The 18,886-nt window shown below is 30.1% G+C and overlaps 5 protein-coding genes across 5 annotated transcripts; 2 read left to right on the top strand and 3 right to left on the bottom strand.

Annotated features, from left to right (window-relative positions):
* The first annotated feature begins 3,635 nt into the window (after nucleotides 1–3,635).
* On the top strand, nucleotides 3,636–6,527 carry LOC125077359. The gene is made up of 2 exons (XM_047689284.1): nucleotides 3,636–3,905; nucleotides 4,075–6,527. The coding sequence occupies exon 2, from the start codon at nucleotides 4,082–4,084 to the stop codon at nucleotides 5,651–5,653; it is 1,572 nt and encodes a 523-aa protein (XP_047545240.1). The 5' UTR covers nucleotides 3,636–3,905; nucleotides 4,075–4,081; the 3' UTR covers nucleotides 5,654–6,527.
* Nucleotides 6,528–7,547: 1,020 nt separating this feature from the next.
* LOC125077063 (alpha N-terminal protein methyltransferase 1-like) lies at nucleotides 7,548–8,693 on the bottom strand. The gene is made up of 2 exons (XM_047688853.1): nucleotides 7,987–8,693; nucleotides 7,548–7,819 (listed from the first exon to the last, which is right to left on the bottom strand). Exons 1-2 carry the CDS (start codon nucleotides 8,424–8,426, stop codon nucleotides 7,585–7,587), a joined length of 675 nt encoding a protein of 224 aa, XP_047544809.1. The 5' UTR covers nucleotides 8,427–8,693; the 3' UTR covers nucleotides 7,548–7,584.
* Nucleotides 8,694–9,299: 606 nt separating this feature from the next.
* Nucleotides 9,300–10,754, top strand: LOC125077037 (60S ribosomal protein L35). The gene is made up of 3 exons (XM_047688824.1): nucleotides 9,300–9,386; nucleotides 9,703–9,839; nucleotides 10,506–10,754. Exons 1-3 carry the CDS (start codon nucleotides 9,384–9,386, stop codon nucleotides 10,735–10,737), a joined length of 372 nt encoding a protein of 123 aa, XP_047544780.1. The 5' UTR covers nucleotides 9,300–9,383; the 3' UTR covers nucleotides 10,738–10,754.
* A 383-nt stretch (nucleotides 10,755–11,137) lies between these two features.
* On the bottom strand, nucleotides 11,138–13,220 carry LOC125077023 (GDP-fucose protein O-fucosyltransferase 1). Its single transcript, XM_047688795.1, has 4 exons — nucleotides 12,987–13,220; nucleotides 12,195–12,647; nucleotides 11,801–12,086; nucleotides 11,138–11,631 (listed from the first exon to the last, which is right to left on the bottom strand). The coding sequence occupies exons 1-4, from the start codon at nucleotides 13,087–13,089 to the stop codon at nucleotides 11,331–11,333; spliced, it is 1,143 nt and encodes a 380-aa protein (XP_047544751.1). The 5' UTR covers nucleotides 13,090–13,220; the 3' UTR covers nucleotides 11,138–11,330.
* A 1,395-nt stretch (nucleotides 13,221–14,615) lies between these two features.
* On the bottom strand, nucleotides 14,616–18,498 carry LOC125076997 (WD repeat-containing protein 55 homolog). Its single transcript, XM_047688765.1, has 5 exons — nucleotides 18,298–18,498; nucleotides 17,626–17,960; nucleotides 16,937–17,054; nucleotides 15,633–15,801; nucleotides 14,616–15,152 (listed from the first exon to the last, which is right to left on the bottom strand). The coding sequence occupies exons 1-5, from the start codon at nucleotides 18,401–18,403 to the stop codon at nucleotides 14,654–14,656; spliced, it is 1,227 nt and encodes a 408-aa protein (XP_047544721.1). The 5' UTR covers nucleotides 18,404–18,498; the 3' UTR covers nucleotides 14,616–14,653.
* Nucleotides 18,499–18,886: the final 388 nt, after the last annotated feature.

The following is an 18,886-nucleotide window of genomic DNA, read 5'->3' as shown; positions in this document are numbered from 1 at the left end:
TAATTCTCCGTCACGCACTTATTTGCATTTAAAAAAACAGAAAGTTAAGAAATATTTTTAAAATATTTGTAATTTCAACTATTACGGCTGAGGATTACCCGATTAATAATATTAATAAGCAGTTAATACTAAATCTGTAATAAAAAAATAATAAGCGTATTGGAGCTTACGAAAACTTTTTTTTGTTTCGTAATTTTTTAATTCTTTTACAACCAAATTTGAATTTGTATTTCTGTAGGAATAAGATTCAAATCCAAAGTAGTTCTTTATAACTGGTTTAATATTCATACAATAACAGTCCTTACGGCGATCAAAATAAAGTGTTTAATCAGTTACGCGTGATCGGAACCGGTTCGCGAAGCAGTACCAAAACGACGGCCGCCGTGGCCGAGTGTCGTCTCGTTCGTTTTAAATCCAGAAACAGTTCGTTCGTTCTTTATAAAGTAACTAGTTCTTAAAACCGTTGCTGAAAAAAACTCCCAGCACTAGAATACGTGATATTTAGTGTAAAATATAGGTATGTAACGAATAAAATTTTTGAATCCATTATTTGAATCTATGAAAATTATATTGTTATCCAATGAAAATGCAAACTTAAAGCTTGCTTACAATTCACTTTTGTAGGTTTAATAATATAAAATTGTCAGTATACACTAGACATATTACATCTTAAATATGCTCATTTAAATCCTGTTTTTATTTGAACATAATATTATGATATATAAATATTTAACAATGCTTAAGACTCCGTCCTAGTATTCGACATATTTTTTACTATCTAAAAAAAAATCTGTCTGACATTTTGCAAACGTTTTAAAAACTTTGTAGCTATGCGATAAAATTGATTTTATATAATTTTGCAATATTATTCTTTTAAAAAAAACAAGCGAGCCTTATTAATCAGTCGCATATGATGTGTAATATCTAACATCACAATTCAGATATAATGAAAAAAGCAACATTAAAATTATCCTTTCGGAAATGGGTTGGTCCCATCTGACGGATAAAACTACCACCGTTCACGGTCTTACTGGTTAAATAAAATAGCACGCGATGCCTCAGCTTCCTTTTACACTTTTATCCTTTTTCAGAAAATCACTCTCAAAGATTGCAAGAAAGCTTAGGGATAGTTGTTTATATGTCAATTATTAATGAAGTTTAAGTGCTTTATTTCTAAAAAAGTACATTTTAGTGTTGTTTGACTATTCTTTACCTTAGATATTTCATCATATAAGTGTAATTCAGTATACAAAAAAAATACTTGTATGATCTATTTGGGCACGGCGTGTGAGTCGGGTTTTTACACGCACGGTGACTGGCTTGTAGCGGACGCCCTAAAACTCACATGATATCTCGCATCGTTTGCTCCGAACGTCAGATGCAGGCCTGGGACCCGACGACGCGACGGCGCTCACCAGATTAAGAGAAACAAGCCACCCTGATTTTATTTTTGGTCTAGTGGCTATTATTAAGGTCATCAAGGAACCCGAGATCTTGGGTTCAAGCCCAGGTCAGGCCGATAAAATGTTATCCGGTATTTCTATTGAAAAATTATCAGCAACAGCCTGAAGCCTTTGAGCAAATCCTTATCTTATATTCCACTACCAAATAACAATAAATACTAGCATTAATAGTAACACGTAACACATACTTAATAATTAAAATAGCAATAATACTTAGTATTATTGTGTTTCGGTTGGAAAGGTGAATTGGCCAGTATAACTACAGGCACAAGGGACATAATATCTTACTTCCGAAGGTTCCGAGTGCAATTTTTTTATGAAGAATGATAAATATTTCTTATAGTAACAATGTCTATAGTCTGTTCCAATGGAAGTAGGAATAAAGATAAACAAACCTTAGATTTACGTATTTCATGAGATTTCCTAAAAACTCAGCTATATTGTGTATTACTAAATGTTTATTATAAATATATCTTTAATTAAATACAATACTATTACACTTAACTACTTATATCCACTTTAATTTTACTTCCAAAATTCCATTAACAGTTTCGTCGAGGTTCAAAACGCCATTATTACATAAATCCATAGAGAATATCATAGATTAATAAGCTCTTGTCCAATGATATCGCGTCAATTTGCTGTCAAATGTTGTTTATTTAGCTTTTTACCTTTAATGATTGGAATAGCGTATGGATAGTATTTTCTACTCGATGAAGGAATAACCATAAACAAACCTTAGATTTACGCATGTCACGCGATTTTCTAATAGCTTAGCTATATTGTGTACTACTAACCAGGGCCGCACCGTAAGCTTAGGGGGCCCTGGGCTAACACTACTTAGGGGCAAATCATACGATCTGTTTAATTTAATAAAGTTATGGATTGTTTCTCATTATTGTTTCTTTTTGACTTGGATTTGACTTAGCTAGGGCCTCCTTGTATCCACGGGGCCCTAGGCTGAAGCCCAAAAAGCTATAATTGGTAGATCCGGCCCTGCTACTAACAGTTCTTGACATATCTTTATTTATGATACAACACTATTCCACTAAACTTCTTATATCAACTTCAATATAAAAATTCAAGTTTACCAACAACATCGAGTCAATCTGATGTCAAATGCTGTTCATTTGGCTTCTTGTAGTTATAATAGACTATGAGTAGTGACCACTTACCATCAGGTGGCTCATTTCTTTGTCCGCTTAATTATTGAATTATACAAAAAAGGAGTATGGTCACATATTTTTTTACCAATCTTTCTGATAAGTGTCAATCAAATCAAATCTCAACTAGGTATATCTCGAAAATTGTAACTTTAACGTCGTAGTTGGACGCATGCTATACATAAAGACAATCTTAAGAAAAAGTTATTTAATTTAATTTTCCGTTTAATAAACGAGGAGTCACATTTAAAATTGGCACTTTGACTTTAATGATTTTTATAAATACCGCGTTCGTCTACTAGTTTGTACGGCCCTGCATATAATCAATCCCGGAGTCTTCCTGAAATTAAGAATACAGCAGTTTTATTTTAAATAAAGCAGATTTGTCTTACCGCTCCGTGATATAAGAATAGGTAATGGAGAGCTCACCTGTGTTTGCACATACACTATTACACTTATACATTATTATTTACATTTATAAATAACTTCTTTTAGTCTAGTCTCAGGCCGTATTAAATCCCTGGGACAATACTATGAAATGATACTATGAATGAATGAGTTAATTTTTAATGATTACCTAATAATTTTGGAACATGAAAATTTTAAAATTTTATGAAAAAGTAGGTACTATGTGAATGTGTTCTTTTTTTTCTCTTTATGTTAGAACGGATATAATATTCCGGCCCTAGCTGGTCTCTTTATAAAAATTGGTCGCTGTGGCTGGAATCGGACAGATTCCTTGAAGGTCGTGCTTAATTCATTGTGTACTAGATATAGGTAACTACTATGTTATACCTACAACATTTAAAGGACGATTATATTATGAAATTCAACATATTATATTTTGTACAAAAATTGTCATCTTGCCGTGTGCAAAATTTCTATCAACTTATTTTTTTAAACAGTGTTTTCTTTATACTTTATTTATTTTAAATCTAAATGTTTCAAGTGAATTTATAATGTAACGATAGTAACATCACTGCAGCTATAGTATCAAAATTCAAGCCCGGGATAAAAATAGACATGTTACATATTGTGTTATTCGGTCTATGCGTTCGTTTTATATTTTTCGTGTGTCCATTGACAAAATTGAATTTCAATATAAAGCATTAAACTACGGGGAATGAAGTATTGTGACCAGTTTTAGTGAATTAAAAGTCATACTTATCAATTGCTATCGATTTATTTTTATAAACTTATATAAACATAGGAATAGTTAAATATCTATTGGAGAATTGTTTCAATTTCTGCGCATTACAGTTCTGAAGGAATTTCAAAGGTAACTTGCAAGAATATTGATTGAATTTCTGTACAGTGGTAATTTTTTTATAAATTTAAATATTAATTAAATTTGTCGCTAATTTTATTATGTGAATAAATTAAGTGAATTTTTAAAATTAAAATTCTTGTTTTTTCAATTTCAAAACGATAAAATTTTGTGATTGTAGTTTCATCATGACGCGATACAAAGAACCGAAACAACTAGAATGTCTGGCATTAATAAAACTTGGAGAGTGGATAGCAAACCAAGCGGAAACAAATATGAATCCAATTGCTTTACTGGCACAGCAAAATCCGAACACAGCTCAAACTACATTAAACCAAAAAATCGAAAATATACGTCGCTATTTAGATTTTTATGTCCCGTGGATGCTTTACGACAAATTAGCAAATGAAGCTATTAAAGCTCTGTCTGAACTTTCAGAAAGAATGAAACATTCGTTGGGATTTCGGGGGTCAATGGGAAAATTCGTCAGTCAAATGAATGTAATTGTAAAAATGACTGAGGTGTTATTTACGAAAAATGTTACATACGTTTCTATTGATACAATACCAAAAATGATGCGTTCTGTTTTCTACTCAAAGCTAAATATGTTGTCTGGACTTGTTTACTTAAATTTGGGTTCTCTTTCTGGTGGCTGGAAAACTGCAGATATGGAGGAATCTATTATCCGGGCCTTAAAGCAACTTCATTGTCTTAAATATTTATTTATAAATTATGATTGTACAGATAATATATTAAAATGTATAGTAGAAAACTGCACTAAAATAAAGAAATTAGACTTGTCTTGTTCAAAATGCATCACAAACGAGAGTATCAATATCATAAGTAAGTTAAAATCTTTAAAGAGCATTCAGTTATATCACACATTTGTTACTTGGGAGGGATATGTAAACTTGTTGATTAATTGTCAACATTTAGAAGACATAGGCCGCTGTGATGAAATTGGTAAAGTACTGGAATTTATCCACATTAACTGTCCTGAAACTTGTCCGCTTAATCTAAAAATTTACGTTAGTAAATATGCTACAAGTCATCACTTACAATTAGCTGTACAAATGTGTCCTTATATCAGTGTAATGACTGTTTTTCATAATACTTTACAAAGTGATTTAATGGTATTAATAAGTTTAAAAGATTTGTATGATTTAAAACTCTTATCGTGCGATTTTTATGCCGATCAAATAAAACAAGTGCTTCAAGTTAAAGGATGTAATTTATTAAAGTTACATCTTGAACACGTAGATCAAATTGATTTGAATGCTCTTATGTATATAAGTCAGATGTGCCCTTTACTTGAAACTTTGACTTTCTATAATTGCACTTTAATTCAACATACTTCTCTATTTACAAAAAAATTAGAAATTTTGCCGTTTAGAAACATAAAAAAATTAACTTGTGTATCGAGTTTTACAGATGAACAATTGATGTTTTTGTTGACAAATTGTATAAACGTAGAATTCATTCAAATAGGAACAGCTACTCAATTGACTGATGAATTTGTAGTAAAGCTATTAGATAAAAACCCACTAATATACTTAAAAGAGTTACGCATAATGCAATCAGATTTTTTAACTATGCTGTCTATAGAAAGAATAATACAGAGTTGTATGAACTTAGAAATATTAGTTGAATTAGAAAGTTGGTCCATATTATCGGACAGTGATCGAGAATACATACGAAACTATATAAAAATAAATAATTACAACGTAGATACATCTCCTATTCGTCGTTATGATGCATGAATAGAAAATAACGAATTAACTTTTATAATAAAAATTTGAAAGTTAAGCAGAATGTTTTTGTATTATTAGTATCTAATTACCCATTACTGTTTCTATTGTGACAGCGATTTTTGTTAATAGGTCAGTTTTTTTCATTATTTATTTTTTCTTATAATACTTTATTTTTTTTGTAATGAAGTATACATTAAGCCATAAAGAATATAATATTGGTACCCATGTCGTTTTATTACGTTTTATTAATATTATAGAGTCTGTTGATGTGATGGTATTGTATTCATGATATTGATATAAACTTAAAAACCTCAGTAAATGTATTCTTTTATGAATACTAGCGTGGGTACAATTGTAGCATTCCTAAGACTTATGTTAGATTAAAACAATTTGAGTCATAAAAAACAATTATTTTCTCAATACAAATTGATGCATACTGTTTGCTTGAGGAGACGCCCGCCGTGGGCAAGGAAACTTCGATGCAAGTACCTGGCTTGACTAGGATTAAGCAGAACGACCACGATGATGGAATACTGTTATACTAAATATCCTTAAAGTATAATTCATTTAAAAGAATGTCAAATGTCGTAATTATTAACTGTGCGTTTCAAAAAATAAATCTTCCGGATTTACGACCGTTATCTGACTAAAAAAAAAAGATTCGAGAAAGAGTAAAGTATACCTATTTAAAAAATTGTTGAAGAGAGGAAGTGTGAATATACTAACTACTACTGACTTTGTATTAGAATACATGTTTATAAAACGGCTCGAGATCAAAATTCACTCGATCTTAGAAAATGTACCTACAGTGGCGCTACATATCTTAAGAAGGTTCTGTATCATTACATGTAAGTATAATTATTATTTTTTATCTAACTGAATGGAAGATCTCAAAATTGATTGTAGGTAGGTTAGGTAGCTAAACTGTAACGAACCTTTCTCTTTTCTGTCCTTGATATAAGGGTTAGTATCTTTATAATATGTATTAGGCAGTTTTGAATAATGAATAATATACATATATATGTAAACTGATATACTGTGTGGAATTTATAATTTTTAAACTTCCTGCACGTGTTTCTACTGCAAAGGACCAGACGGAAAGCAACATGCAGTTTTAGATTAAATGTAAGACAACTTACTGACTGTTCATATTAATTTATTACGAAATTTGTGAATGAATGTAATGAATCAAATTTTGTACCTACATCTTGTTCTAATGGTATCATTGAAAATAAAAATATATACCTTACATGAATATTCAAATATGTAAGAATGATGTTTATAATATTAATGTATAAAATGTTAAGCTTTGTGCTGTTAACACATAATTTTTATTCATTTATATAAGGTTGCAATACGCTAAATAGCCCCTTGGGTGCAGGTCAGTCACCTCCAGCCGACGAGCTTGCTCGTCAGCCACGGCTAAGACTGACGCGGCAGTTATGCCACGGCTCGTTTTCCTTGAGATGAATTTCGTCGATCCACGAGCGGAGCACTGTACGGGAGGGGTCACGGATTATAGTGACACGATACCACAGCTGCTCCAATACGTTTTGAGTATGGCCATTACAGTGGTTTTAGTGGGTAGGAATCCCACATAACCCGTTTTCCCCACCCAGGTTTACTGTGTGTGAAAAAAAAGGCTAAATAGCCCAGTGATTAGAACAAGTGCAGGTTTGTAAGGATATGAGATAGACTACATGTATCAGGTGAAAGTCTGCCATAACTGTATCTATTAACTGGCAGTGGAGCAGCATGGTGGAATATGCTTCAAAAATCTGCTCCTCTAAAGCATAGGAAGTTTTAGCTCAGTAGAGGAACATTGGCAGGTTGTTACTTTAGGTTGGTGCTGTTGCGGGTGTGGCACTATTTACATAAATTTTAGGGATTTAAAAGGCATACATTTAATTAAATATTGTATATTATAACATAAACCAATGTTAAGATTCATCAGGGTCAACAGGGAGTAATGCAAACATGTAAACTGGGAAAATCCCCGTAGGAAAGTTGGTTTGTTTACTCTGTTTTATCCTTTTCAGTTTGGCTAGTTTAAATATTTTTAAATATTGCTTAAGGGGTCTTGTGACTGATGAATCTGTTTCATCAATCTCTATTTTTCCCGATGAAGTGACATTTTCTTTAACAATAAGAACTCCATTCTTTGAAAGGGCATTTCTGAAACAAGTTATAATAGCATTTAAACATTTACTTTACTAGTACAAAAGCATTTAACAATTAAAAATGACCAGCTTCAACATAAGTAAAAATTAACATTAATCTCTAATTTTTTGTTTATGAATAATGGCATGTCGACTTTACAGTAGTTACTTGAATGAATTTACCTGCAGCATGTGAGATATGCAATCAAATCGATATCTGTTAAGTAACCTAAAACCCATTGATTCCAAATAATATCATATTTTCTCTCTGGTACAAATTTTTGTAAGCTTGTTTGATATAAACTGCCTATTTTAATTTTATTTTCTCCAACATAACTTGAAATGGCATTAATAAACTTTTCATCAGGTTCAATAACATCAACTCTTTCAAAGAGGGGTGCTAGTAGATTCTTAGTTATTCTACCTATACCAGCACCGCAATCAAGTGCTAATCCAGGTTTAGGTGCATTTTCTAATGCTAAAATTGATTTCAAAAATAGAGTTGAACCCTCAATGTCTATATCTGATATATAACCAAAACCTCCAAGCACTCCATCTAATGTTGCTGGAATATCTGCCCAATATTCTGAAGCTTTTTTGTAGTTAATATTTTTTTCGGTCATAATTATTTTCTTAGTTATCAATGAATAACGTTAAATACAAAAACATGACACCATTGTAACTTTATTATACAATAACGCATAGGCAGCACAAACAATTACAATGTTCAATTTTGTTTGGAATCTTTGAAATTAACCTTTATTTTCTTCCAAATGTTTACTTCATTTAAATTTAAAAACCACAACTCCTATCACATGTGCCTACATAAATAAAAAAAATTTTCTAGCTATTTATATTTTCAATAAATACCTGTCAATTTGACATTAACTGTCAGTCAATTTTCTAGGTAGGGACCTATTTTGTAAAAAGAACTCCAACATACAGGCAATGAGGCAAATATTTGCATTAAGCATTGAGCTGAGACAACAAGTCTACAATGTCAAATCAGTGTCTCTTTTCTTATCAATATTTTACCCATATTGGAAAAGCCGTCCAAAGGTGTCGAAATAAAGCCTTTCAATTATTTTTGTATAATAAAGTACCGTGGCCAGTGAGGTTTGGGTATGTTTTCTATATGTTTACGTTTCAAATCAATAATACTACTCTCTAAATAGATACATCGTGCCTTTATTTGTCCTATATTATACAATCGCTTATAAAATTACATAAAAGTACTACTAGTACTAGTCAATATTACTTTTTTTTTAAATAATTTATTGCTAAAAATACCTAATAAATAAAAAATCATTGCTTTTTCGTATTCATTATCATTTGAAGCTAGCTATAGCATTCCGTTTTTCGTTCGTATTATGTCTTAATTAAACGACAATTACTTTTACTTACCCATACAACGACAATTTTTTTTAAATCCTTAATTTAATTTTATTAAAATAATTATAATTTTTTAATAATTTCGTTTACGCTTGCAACCTACTACAGAATTTTTGCTTGCAGGCTTGCAACACTAATGTTATCTGTCTTTATGTCAGTTTAGGTGGTGACAAGAAGGTGTTTTGAAAATGGTGTGTAATATATTTTTTAAAAAATATCTAAATACATTATACACATCAAATGAGAATGTTTAATTTAAATTTGAAATAACTATTAAGTATTATTGTATAAAGATTTTGATGTATTGATTTTTAGTTTTTTCAAGTTAACAATGGTAAATTATTTCCTTAAACATTCCTTATGATAACAGTATTTATTGATGCAGTTTTATATTATTTCTATCAAACAAATAATGAAATAGAAAAACAACGTTTATTGTTTAGTTCTAAGGACTCGTAAAATTAAATTTTGTGTGATTTTTAATTTATAACCATCAAAATTTAACAGGGGAAGGTTAAGTGCTCAGAATTACGCACCAAGGACAAAAAAGAACTCTTCAAGCAACTTGAAGAGTTAAAAACGGAGTTAACTAATCTCCGAGTAGCTAAAGTAACTGGAGGAGTTGCTTCAAAGCTATCTAAAATGTGAGTACTTATATATTTATAAATGATTAGCTTATTTAACAATATGAAATTATACTTAAATTATAAAATAACAAATACAAATAAATTGCTATCAAGACAAGAACTACTTAAATATAGTGAGAAGTCAAAACTTTAAATTGTGATTAAATTATTATACTGCATTCAGCTTAGATATATGTATCACGGCTTACACTTAATTCCATTTTATTTCATATTGCAATCATCTTGTAGAAAGTTATTATATTGGACATTTTTTTTTATTTGTTTATTAATGCCCATTTACTGAAGCATATTAATGTATTGATTACCTTATAAAGATAAATCTTATTTTCTAACTGATAAGTTGCTAAGACAAACAGAACAGACTGAAATCATAAATTGAAAAAAAAAGCAGGCAAAAAATAATTATTGACATTCAAATATTATGCTTTATTTTTTTTTGCTCACTGCACTAGGTGTACTTTTAGTATTTTATGATAACACATAACAATGTCTGTCTTATAAAATAATGTATTTTATCAACTCGATTAATTCCAGATTTTTGCTTAATACAAAATTCTTTAAAATATTATAATCTTTTATTCATTTGTTATTAAAAATTTGTTTAATTAGATAAGCTTAAAAAATTTAATGTAACCATCAATAAGTTTTCCCTTTTTGTTCCAGACGTGTTGTCAGGAAAGCCATAGCACGTGTCTACATTGTCTACCATCAAAAAATGAAAGTTAATTTAAGAAATCATTACAAAAACAAAAAGTACAAGCCTCTTGATTTGAGACCCAAGAAGACTCGCGCCATGCGCAAGGCCCTTACTAAGCATGAGGCAAAAATCAAGACTCAAAAAGAGATCCGAAAGAAGTCTCTATTTCCACCTAGAGTGTATGCTGTAAAAGCTTAAATAAATTTTTAAATAACTTTTTGAGTTATTATTTTCTGCTTTAAATTATTTACCTAAAATTTTTATAATGCCATACAAAGTTAATTTTCGAAAATGCAAAGAGCATTTGAACTATGACAATGAATCTACATAAATCTTTTGTCTGATTTAGAACAGTTTTATCTTAAAAAAGGGGGCAATAACTTTGTTTTCATGAAAATGCCTCTAATTTTAATGTAAACAATTAATGGTAGATTATAAATAACCCTGTTAACATGTGAATTTGGTGACCATTAACAAAAGCAAAAATTATAGGTTGCAAGTTAGTAGGTTATTGCTAATTGCAATAATTGCACTTAAGTAATATTAAATTGAAGAAATTTGTGTAATTTGTCTATTACACAAAGGATGAAGAAAAAGAGATTCTTTTTTTTGCAGTCTTTTTATCTTATAGAAATATATCATCAAAGATTATTGTTACACTTTCTTATAAAATAGTTTTATTTAAATAATACTTATGAATTTAAAATTGAACAGTTGAAATCATTCAGTTTATTACAATCAACTGATAATTAAACACTTCTAAAAGTTTTGAAATAAAATTGAGTTCATTTTTAAAGCTCTTCATGTTTAGTTTTTTTTCTATCTGGAAAGGACCAAAACTCTGAAGGCAATCCTTTAACATCTCTTTCTCTCTTGACAAATGCTGTGAATGATGAAACACAGTTCCCAATAAAGTAATTGGCTTGACCTAAGATGGCCAAGTCAAGATGAGGATTACTTGGTTTTAATCTATGTACAGTGACATCTATATATTTAAGAGCATTTTCAAAATCTTCTCGCATATGATTAGAATCTGATGCAACAAAAACATGTTTTATATCCTTGTATTTTTTTAGTGCTCTTTTAACTTGTCTGAAAACAAGAAAATATTGATAAGTGAGAAGTTTATATACATGTGACATTAAACACACTCAATGTAGTAAGAAAGTTTAATCTTTAATTTTTCTTTCTGAATGTAAGTATAATTTCTTTAATTTAAAATATTTATACTATTTATTATATTATACCAAATCAAACTTACTTGATTATTTCACTTTTTTGTGGAAGGCACATTGAAGCTGTTAATTTTCCTCTTTCATTTTTATATCCAACACATTGTGGTGCTGAAAACAGCTTGGGACTGTCTGTTACATGTTGGCAAGCTTTCACCCAATCTTGTCCATTTCTCAGATGTATTCCCAGAAAACCTCCACCGCTCATATTGTTTTTAATAAAAAGTTTTGTTTTATTAATAATGTCATCATTCCAAGTAACATATTGTTGTAAATAAACATTTTCTGACTGAACTGGAAAACTTGCTGGTGCACCTGAAATTTGTTTTAAATTTTCAATACCAATAATACAATTAATTCAATATAAGTATTGCATTGCATGCATTTATAATAATTATCAAATGGCAATCCAAAAAAACAAACCTGTGAATGCTAATACTGGCCACTCATTAGGGGGATATGTTTTTTTCCATAATTCCATCATGTTAACATTATGTGCATCATAATTAAGAGGTCCATAAAATTCTGATTTTACAAAGTCAATATGAAAAGTGTCCCAAAATGGACCAAAAGGGTTTCCAGATTTTGCATTACAGCTGTTTTGTATTTCTCCAATTCTTTGTGTATAGCAAAATGAGATTCTTTCTTGTAGGGGCCATACATCTTGAGCAATATTTCTCATGAAATATTCCATTGTTACTACTTGGTGATAGTTTTTCAAAGAATCAACATTAAAGTATGCATCAAAGGGAACTTGAATTGATCTGATTTCTCCATATCTATATTCAACCCATGGCGGCAATACAAGTGTTCTGTTTATTCCTTTACTAAAGGCTAATGCCCCTAAAAAATGGTCAGCTTGGTTTCCAAATCTACCTAAAATGAATCCAATAAACACATTAATATCATACAAATTATATTTTAGTTTTTAGACCTTTCTACCATAGTAAATGCAGCAACAGTAACTCCAGTAACAGTAAATACAGGCATAAGGCCGTATTGTATTGTATTGTATATATTTACTAGCGCACTCACCTTTTACTTAAAAAAATACTGAGTGGCGATAGAATATGTGATGAGTAGGTGGTACTTGTTTAGACGGGCTTCAACAAAAGTCTACTACCAAGTATTTGAGGTTAATTTTTAATATATTTCAACTTGTGCATTTAATAACAAACAAGTAAAACTGGAAATTTAAAAATTTTATGTACTTACCCATACACGGACAATAAATAACATATCCGTCAATTTTCGTACCAAAAATGATAAGAATATTAAATGAAAAAATTATTGTTACTAACGTTATGATTTTATCCATTTTGAACACTTAAAGAATGACAAAAACATATTGTTATTTTAGCAGGCGACCACAATTATTTGATTATCTACAAATAAATAAAGTACTTATTTACTTTTATTAACTATAAGGTATTTTTCAGGTTATGTTTATAAAAAAAAAAAACAATTGTCAATACGTAGTGACGTACGACATAGGTAGATAACCGAATACCGATTTAATATCTGTCTACCTGATATCAAATAAAACTTTTAGCAATGATTATGAACCCAATAATTTGTTAAATTTAAAGAAAAAAATTGGTCCATTCCAATATTAAGTGTTAATTTAAGTGATATTGTTTAGGATTAATTATAAGTATGATCGAAATCATACCACATACACATTTAAAGTATGGGTTTTCCGGGCGTTAATTAATAATTATTATTTATTTAGTATACTCAATCGTCATGTGATAAAATTCATTATTATCCTCTGAATTACATTTAACACTACCTACATATTATAGACGTTTCCTCTACCAGTTTAGCTACCTATACCTAATTATACCGTTATACGTGACGAACATTAAGGAATAAAGATAAGAAATGAAAAATCATATTGTCGGAATACTAAGCTTATCATACACTAACTTTAAAAAAATAATTGTATTTAATAAAAATAAAATAACAAATTACCGTACGCTTATGGGTAATGTTCTGAGGAATTGTTTGAATTAATCACAGCCTATGTATTTCATTTACAGACATCGCGTCAGAATCCGCTTCAGGTTGATGTCCAAAAATCGTCAAATCCATCGATTTTTAAGGCATTCCTGCTTCCCACTAGCCAAAAACACTGTAGAATCAGCCTTCATCAGCGGTTTTTCTAAGCCGATACGAATCGGATTCTTCAATATACGAACCTACCCTTTCCTTAAGTCCAGTAAGTGTTGCTAATATCCATGGACGGTGTTAGTCACTTTTCATCAGCTGAAACTGTTGCTAGTTTGCCACCAATTCCAAAAAAAGTTATTTTTAGGGCTGCATAATCTGGTATAAACCTTATATAATAAGTATATAATGGGATTAGAAGTTTTTTTAGTTCGGCATACAAAAAAGTCAAATACAAAAATGTATTAGTATACATCAGGAGACGACTTTTTTGTATTTGTGTAGGTACTAACCTATTTTAGCATTAGCAGCCCGTAAATGTCCCACTGCTGGGATAAAGGCCTCCTCTCCCTTTGAGGAGAAGGTTTTTGGAGCATATTCCACCACGCTGCTCCAATGCGGGTTGGCGGAATACACATGTGGCAGAATTTCGTTGAAGTTAGACACATGCAGGTTTCCTCACGATGTTTTCCTTCACCGCCGAGCACGAGATGAATTATAAACACAAATTAAGCACATGAAATTTCAGTGGTGCCTGCCTGGGTTTGAACCCGAAATCGTCGGTTAAGATGCACGCGTTCTAACCACTGGGCCATCTCGGCTCTCTAACCTATACATATATGTATACATACATATATATTTAGTAAAAAGAAAAGAAAAACATTTAAACTTTTTGTTTATTTTATTCAACATTAATCAATAGATTACATACATTATGCTAAACCAGAAAAAAAATCTGAAGCATTTTTTATATTACTTGATGGCAAATTATTGATCATATCCTTCTTTTTATTTTGTTTGTGGTTCACATCAATCATAGTATCAATTGATTCAAAGTAAGCAATATTCCAAAATTTGACATCATTATCGTGTGAGCAAGATGCAATATATTGGCCATCATGACTAATATCAAGAGCTTCTACTGGTAAACTATGTTGTCCTACAATTCCTAGTTGCCGTTGTGGAAACATGTGTGCTGCTCTTAGTATCCCATCCTCTCCAGATGACACAACTATATTTTGTGTTATGGGTATCATACATTGTATGGAATGTTTCTGTCCAACATATTCATCACTATGTAATCCAAATTCTTTCCAGTTAAACAAGTAAAATTTACCTACTGATGATCCCACTAGTAACTTTGACTCTGAACGGAATAGTCCCATGCAAGTTAACTCTGATTCATACTGCTCCGAGGATGTGTATATTTTACTGGAAATAATTATTTTTGTTAAGATTATATTGGTTCATAATGTTAAGCATCTTTCGTGTCGTTTTGTAAATCATTTTACTATTTTCATTACATATTGTACGACTATCTATGAAGCATATTTCAAACATAGCTCGATAAAAAAAGTATAATGTCAAATAAAAAATAATAATTATAGTAAGTTACAGATATATTATAACAGTTTTAAAATATAGAAACAATAAAATAGGAAATTTAGGAACTAGGCATTGATCTATTTAATTTAGATTATGTATGTGGTTTAAGTACAAAATAAAATATATCGGAGTAATAGTATTATCATTTTGACAATCAAATGTTTTTATTTAAAAAACTATGGATTATATTTTGAGTTAAAAAAAATTGCCTTTCGAAACTAAGTTAAAAACTGAATATTTAGGTACTATTATTAGTGTATCATCTCAATAAATGTATGCATAACATACCATATAAATGGAACTTACCTTCCTTTCAAGTCAATAGAAGTGAGCATACCATCACCACCGGCACAAACTAAGTACTTTTGAGCTTCATTAGTAATCATATCTGAAATATAATCTTCTCCAATTTTTAGGCTAAATATAGGATTTTGTTTCCTCATATCCCAAAGCTTCACTGTGCCACAATCATCACCTATAATTGAAATAAGTGAGTTTATGAAAATATTGACTGTATATTGACTATTAAGCAGGCAAAGGCAATTAAATTTTAGTGCATCATTGATTACGACAAAAACTCATAATAATAAATTACTACAAAGGCAGTACAAATATCATGAAGAATTTAAGTACATCTTAAAAATGATTACAGGAGAATATGCATTATTGTTAAGATAGTAGAACAACTACAAAATCACAAAAATCTAAATATACTTTATTCAAGACTGCTTTTACAAGCACTTTTGAATAAACATTTTACAGAACTATACTAAACAAAGCTTACAATGGTTCGCAATGTAGATAGAGGAGAACTAACAAGAAACTCAGTAGTTACTATTTTTCAACATTTCAGATATCTTATGTTAGAAGAATACAATTATATATGTAATACATCCTACCTGAAAGTCAACAAGTATTAGCTTCACACTTTTTTGTCATCTCTATAATCTTGTGTTAGTTTTATTTATTAATAATTTGAATTTATGTATCGGCAAAGTTAAAAGTATCTCTGGAATTTTGCTATAGAAATACCTTATTGTGTAACTGACTGAGGCTGGATTTAGAGGACTAGATAAACTGGAGCAACAAAGGACTGAAGGCCTTGAGGCAACAGACGAGTGGAGATGGAGAAGTATTGTTTTACAAATTAATATGAACAACTTCATTTATAAGTCACCTTTCTTTCTCTTCTTTTTGAATCAGTAATTTTTAAAATAGTAATCAATAAATGTCTAAAATACATGACACCTTGTATTTTACTATATCTGTATATATATAACATGAAAATTGTTCAAATTATGTTCATTTTGAAAATCTCTATTGAATCTTGAACTCGTATCATATGGAGGCACTGAGGGTACCCTAAATCAGAAAGACTCTAAATCAAGCCCTGCTAACAGGTATTTGTAATCAGAATATTTTTACATAAGTTTGGTTTGTATGTCAATTATTGAAAGGCTTTTTATTACTTTTAGTTTTTGCCTACTTAAACACTCAAACATAGACATAGTCATAATAAATAGTAACAAGCTGTTTTAATTTATTTTATTTGGAAACAAAAGCTGGCTCTAATTACTTAACATTGTAATCTAAAATGTTTTAAACTTTACCTGTAACTATTTTATTGCTATCCAAAGATATTAATTTATAAATTGGTTCTTCATGAGCATTTTCAAAACAATGCTTTAGTTTTCCAGTTTCTACATCTGTAGCCATAATTGCTTTATCCTATAAGAAAAATTATAATTTCTGTAGTTATAAAATACAATAATATGCTCATTGCATTTTTCACTTTAGTCAAACAAAAATCCATGCAGAGGTTTGTGACTCAGGAATAATATTTTTGATTAATGTACTGTGATGTGTGTTTGATACCTGTACTGTTGAAATATTTTTTTTCATGTTTCACATTAACTTTAATGAATATATATATGCAAAACAATGTCTAGCATTAGCATTAGCAGCCCGTAAATGTCCCACTGCTGGGATAAAGGCCTCATCTCCCTTTGAGGAGAAGGTTTGGAGCATATTCCACCACGCTGCTCCATTGCGGGTTTGCGGAATACACATGTGGCAGAATTTCGTTGAAATTAGACACATGCAGGTTTCCTCACGATGTTTTCCTTCACCGCCGAGCACGAGATGAATTATAAGCACAAATTAAGCACATGAAAATTCAGTGGTGCCTGCCTGGGTTTGAACCCGAAATCATCGGTTAAGATGCACGCGTTCTAACCACTGGGCCATCTCGGCTCAAACAATGTCTACCAGGTTTCAATAGTATTTATACATAACTTACTTTTGCTGTAGTAAACATAATTAATCCTTCATCATCAAATTCAATATCCCTGCAAGCTTTTGTGTGTAGTTCTAGTGTGTTGATAAGTTTTGTTTCATCATTATTATACTCATAAAGTAAGACATCTCCAACTATATTTGCCAAGCCTATAATATTTTTATTAGGATGAAATGAAATATCTACAATGAAATCATCACATTTAATACTTGGCGGATGATCTCGTGGTTTTGTTTTTTCTGCTTTAATAGCTTTTACAACTTCATCTTCATCATCACAATTATCATGGTTCTCTTCCTGATTAATATTGTTCCCTGCATCTTCTTCATCCTCTCCTCCTATAATATTTAAAATTATAAAGTCATTCATTTTGATACAGCATAAAAAGGCTGTAATAAGGCCATGACAGTTAAAAATCTAAGCTAAAAATCTCTAAAAATCTCTAAAAATCAAGGTAATTGTCATCAAATGATTATCAAATGATTGATGGTCAAATAACTAAAATATTGAAGTAAATAAAAAACAATAAACGTCATATTATGTATATTGTTTACTATTGCAAACAAAGTTAAATACGTATTCAATTTCCTTACATACAAAAAGACTAAGCAAAGAATTATTGAAGGATACTTATACTTAGTTCAAACAATAATATTTTGACGTAAGACATATTACCACTTTCACTTAAAGACATATCATCATTTATATCTGAATCCTCTCCCAAGTCACTGCTGCTGTCATCAGAAGAATCTTTGTCAAAATCCCTAAAGTCAAGGGTCATTTTATAATTGTAATTCACACTATTTCGAATGAATTATGTTTTATGTGCTAAAATTGTTTTACAGAGGTTAAGTTAAAAGCAATACCATGCTAAATGTCAATGTCAACTGTCAAGGTATATAATAATTAATATATATATATCTACACTACAAATATGAGAATTGTTCTGATTAATACCAATACTTCAAATACAAATCATATTTTTTTACTAACATACGATACAAGGCCGCTATTTTTGTTTTATGTAAAAGTCCACCAGAATAATAAAAATACAATTAATTAAAATTTTGTTTAATTTTTAATAAGCAATATTTATATGAGGAGCATACATATTTTTTGTATTTATTTTCATAAAGTGTATATTTTAACATATATAATGGAGGTTCTTTTTACATATATATGTTATCCCAAATTTGAAAAAATATGCATATTACTGGTGGTTCATATTAACAGAAAATATGTATCAAATCTAAACACAATCTTT

Source organism: Vanessa atalanta, chromosome 3, assembly GCF_905147765.1.
Source record: "Vanessa atalanta chromosome 3, ilVanAtal1.2, whole genome shotgun sequence".
Classification (NCBI taxonomy): domain Eukaryota; kingdom Metazoa; phylum Arthropoda; class Insecta; order Lepidoptera; family Nymphalidae; genus Vanessa; species Vanessa atalanta.
The sequence above is the reverse complement of the archived record's forward strand: the minus strand, read 5'-3'. Positions and strand labels throughout refer to the sequence as shown.

Excerpts from the sequence above, each read along its gene's own strand:
- LOC125077359 (XM_047689284.1), top strand. The coding sequence starts at position 4,082 with ATGACGCGATACAAAGAACCGAAACAACTAGAATGTCTGGCATTAATA.
- LOC125077063 (XM_047688853.1), bottom strand. The coding sequence starts at position 8,426 with ATGACCGAAAAAAATATTAACTACAAAAAAGCTTCAGAATATTGGGCA. Across the intron at positions 7,820-7,986 it reads GCATATCTCACATGCTGCAG|AAATGCCCTTTCAAAGAATG; the intron begins GTAAATTCATTC and ends AACTTGTTTCAG.
- LOC125077037 (XM_047688824.1), top strand. Across the intron at positions 9,840-10,505 it reads GCTTCAAAGCTATCTAAAAT|ACGTGTTGTCAGGAAAGCCA; the intron begins GTGAGTACTTAT and ends TTTTTGTTCCAG.
- LOC125077023 (XM_047688795.1), bottom strand. The coding sequence starts at position 13,089 with ATGGATAAAATCATAACGTTAGTAACAATAATTTTTTCATTTAATATT. Across the intron at positions 12,648-12,986 it reads TATTTATTGTCCGTGTATGG|GTAGATTTGGAAACCAAGCT; the intron begins GTAAGTACATAA and ends GATTCATTTTAG. Across the intron at positions 12,087-12,194 it reads GCCAGTATTAGCATTCACAG|GTGCACCAGCAAGTTTTCCA; the intron begins GTTTGTTTTTTT and ends AACAAATTTCAG.
- LOC125076997 (XM_047688765.1), bottom strand. The coding sequence starts at position 18,403 with ATGACCCTTGACTTTAGGGATTTTGACAAAGATTCTTCTGATGACAGC. Across the intron at positions 17,961-18,297 it reads TATGTCTTTAAGTGAAAGTG|GAGGAGAGGATGAAGAAGAT; the intron begins GTAATATGTCTT and ends TAAATATTATAG. Across the intron at positions 15,153-15,632 it reads TCTATTGACTTGAAAGGAAG|TAAAATATACACATCCTCGG; the intron begins GTAAGTTCCATT and ends AATTATTTCCAG.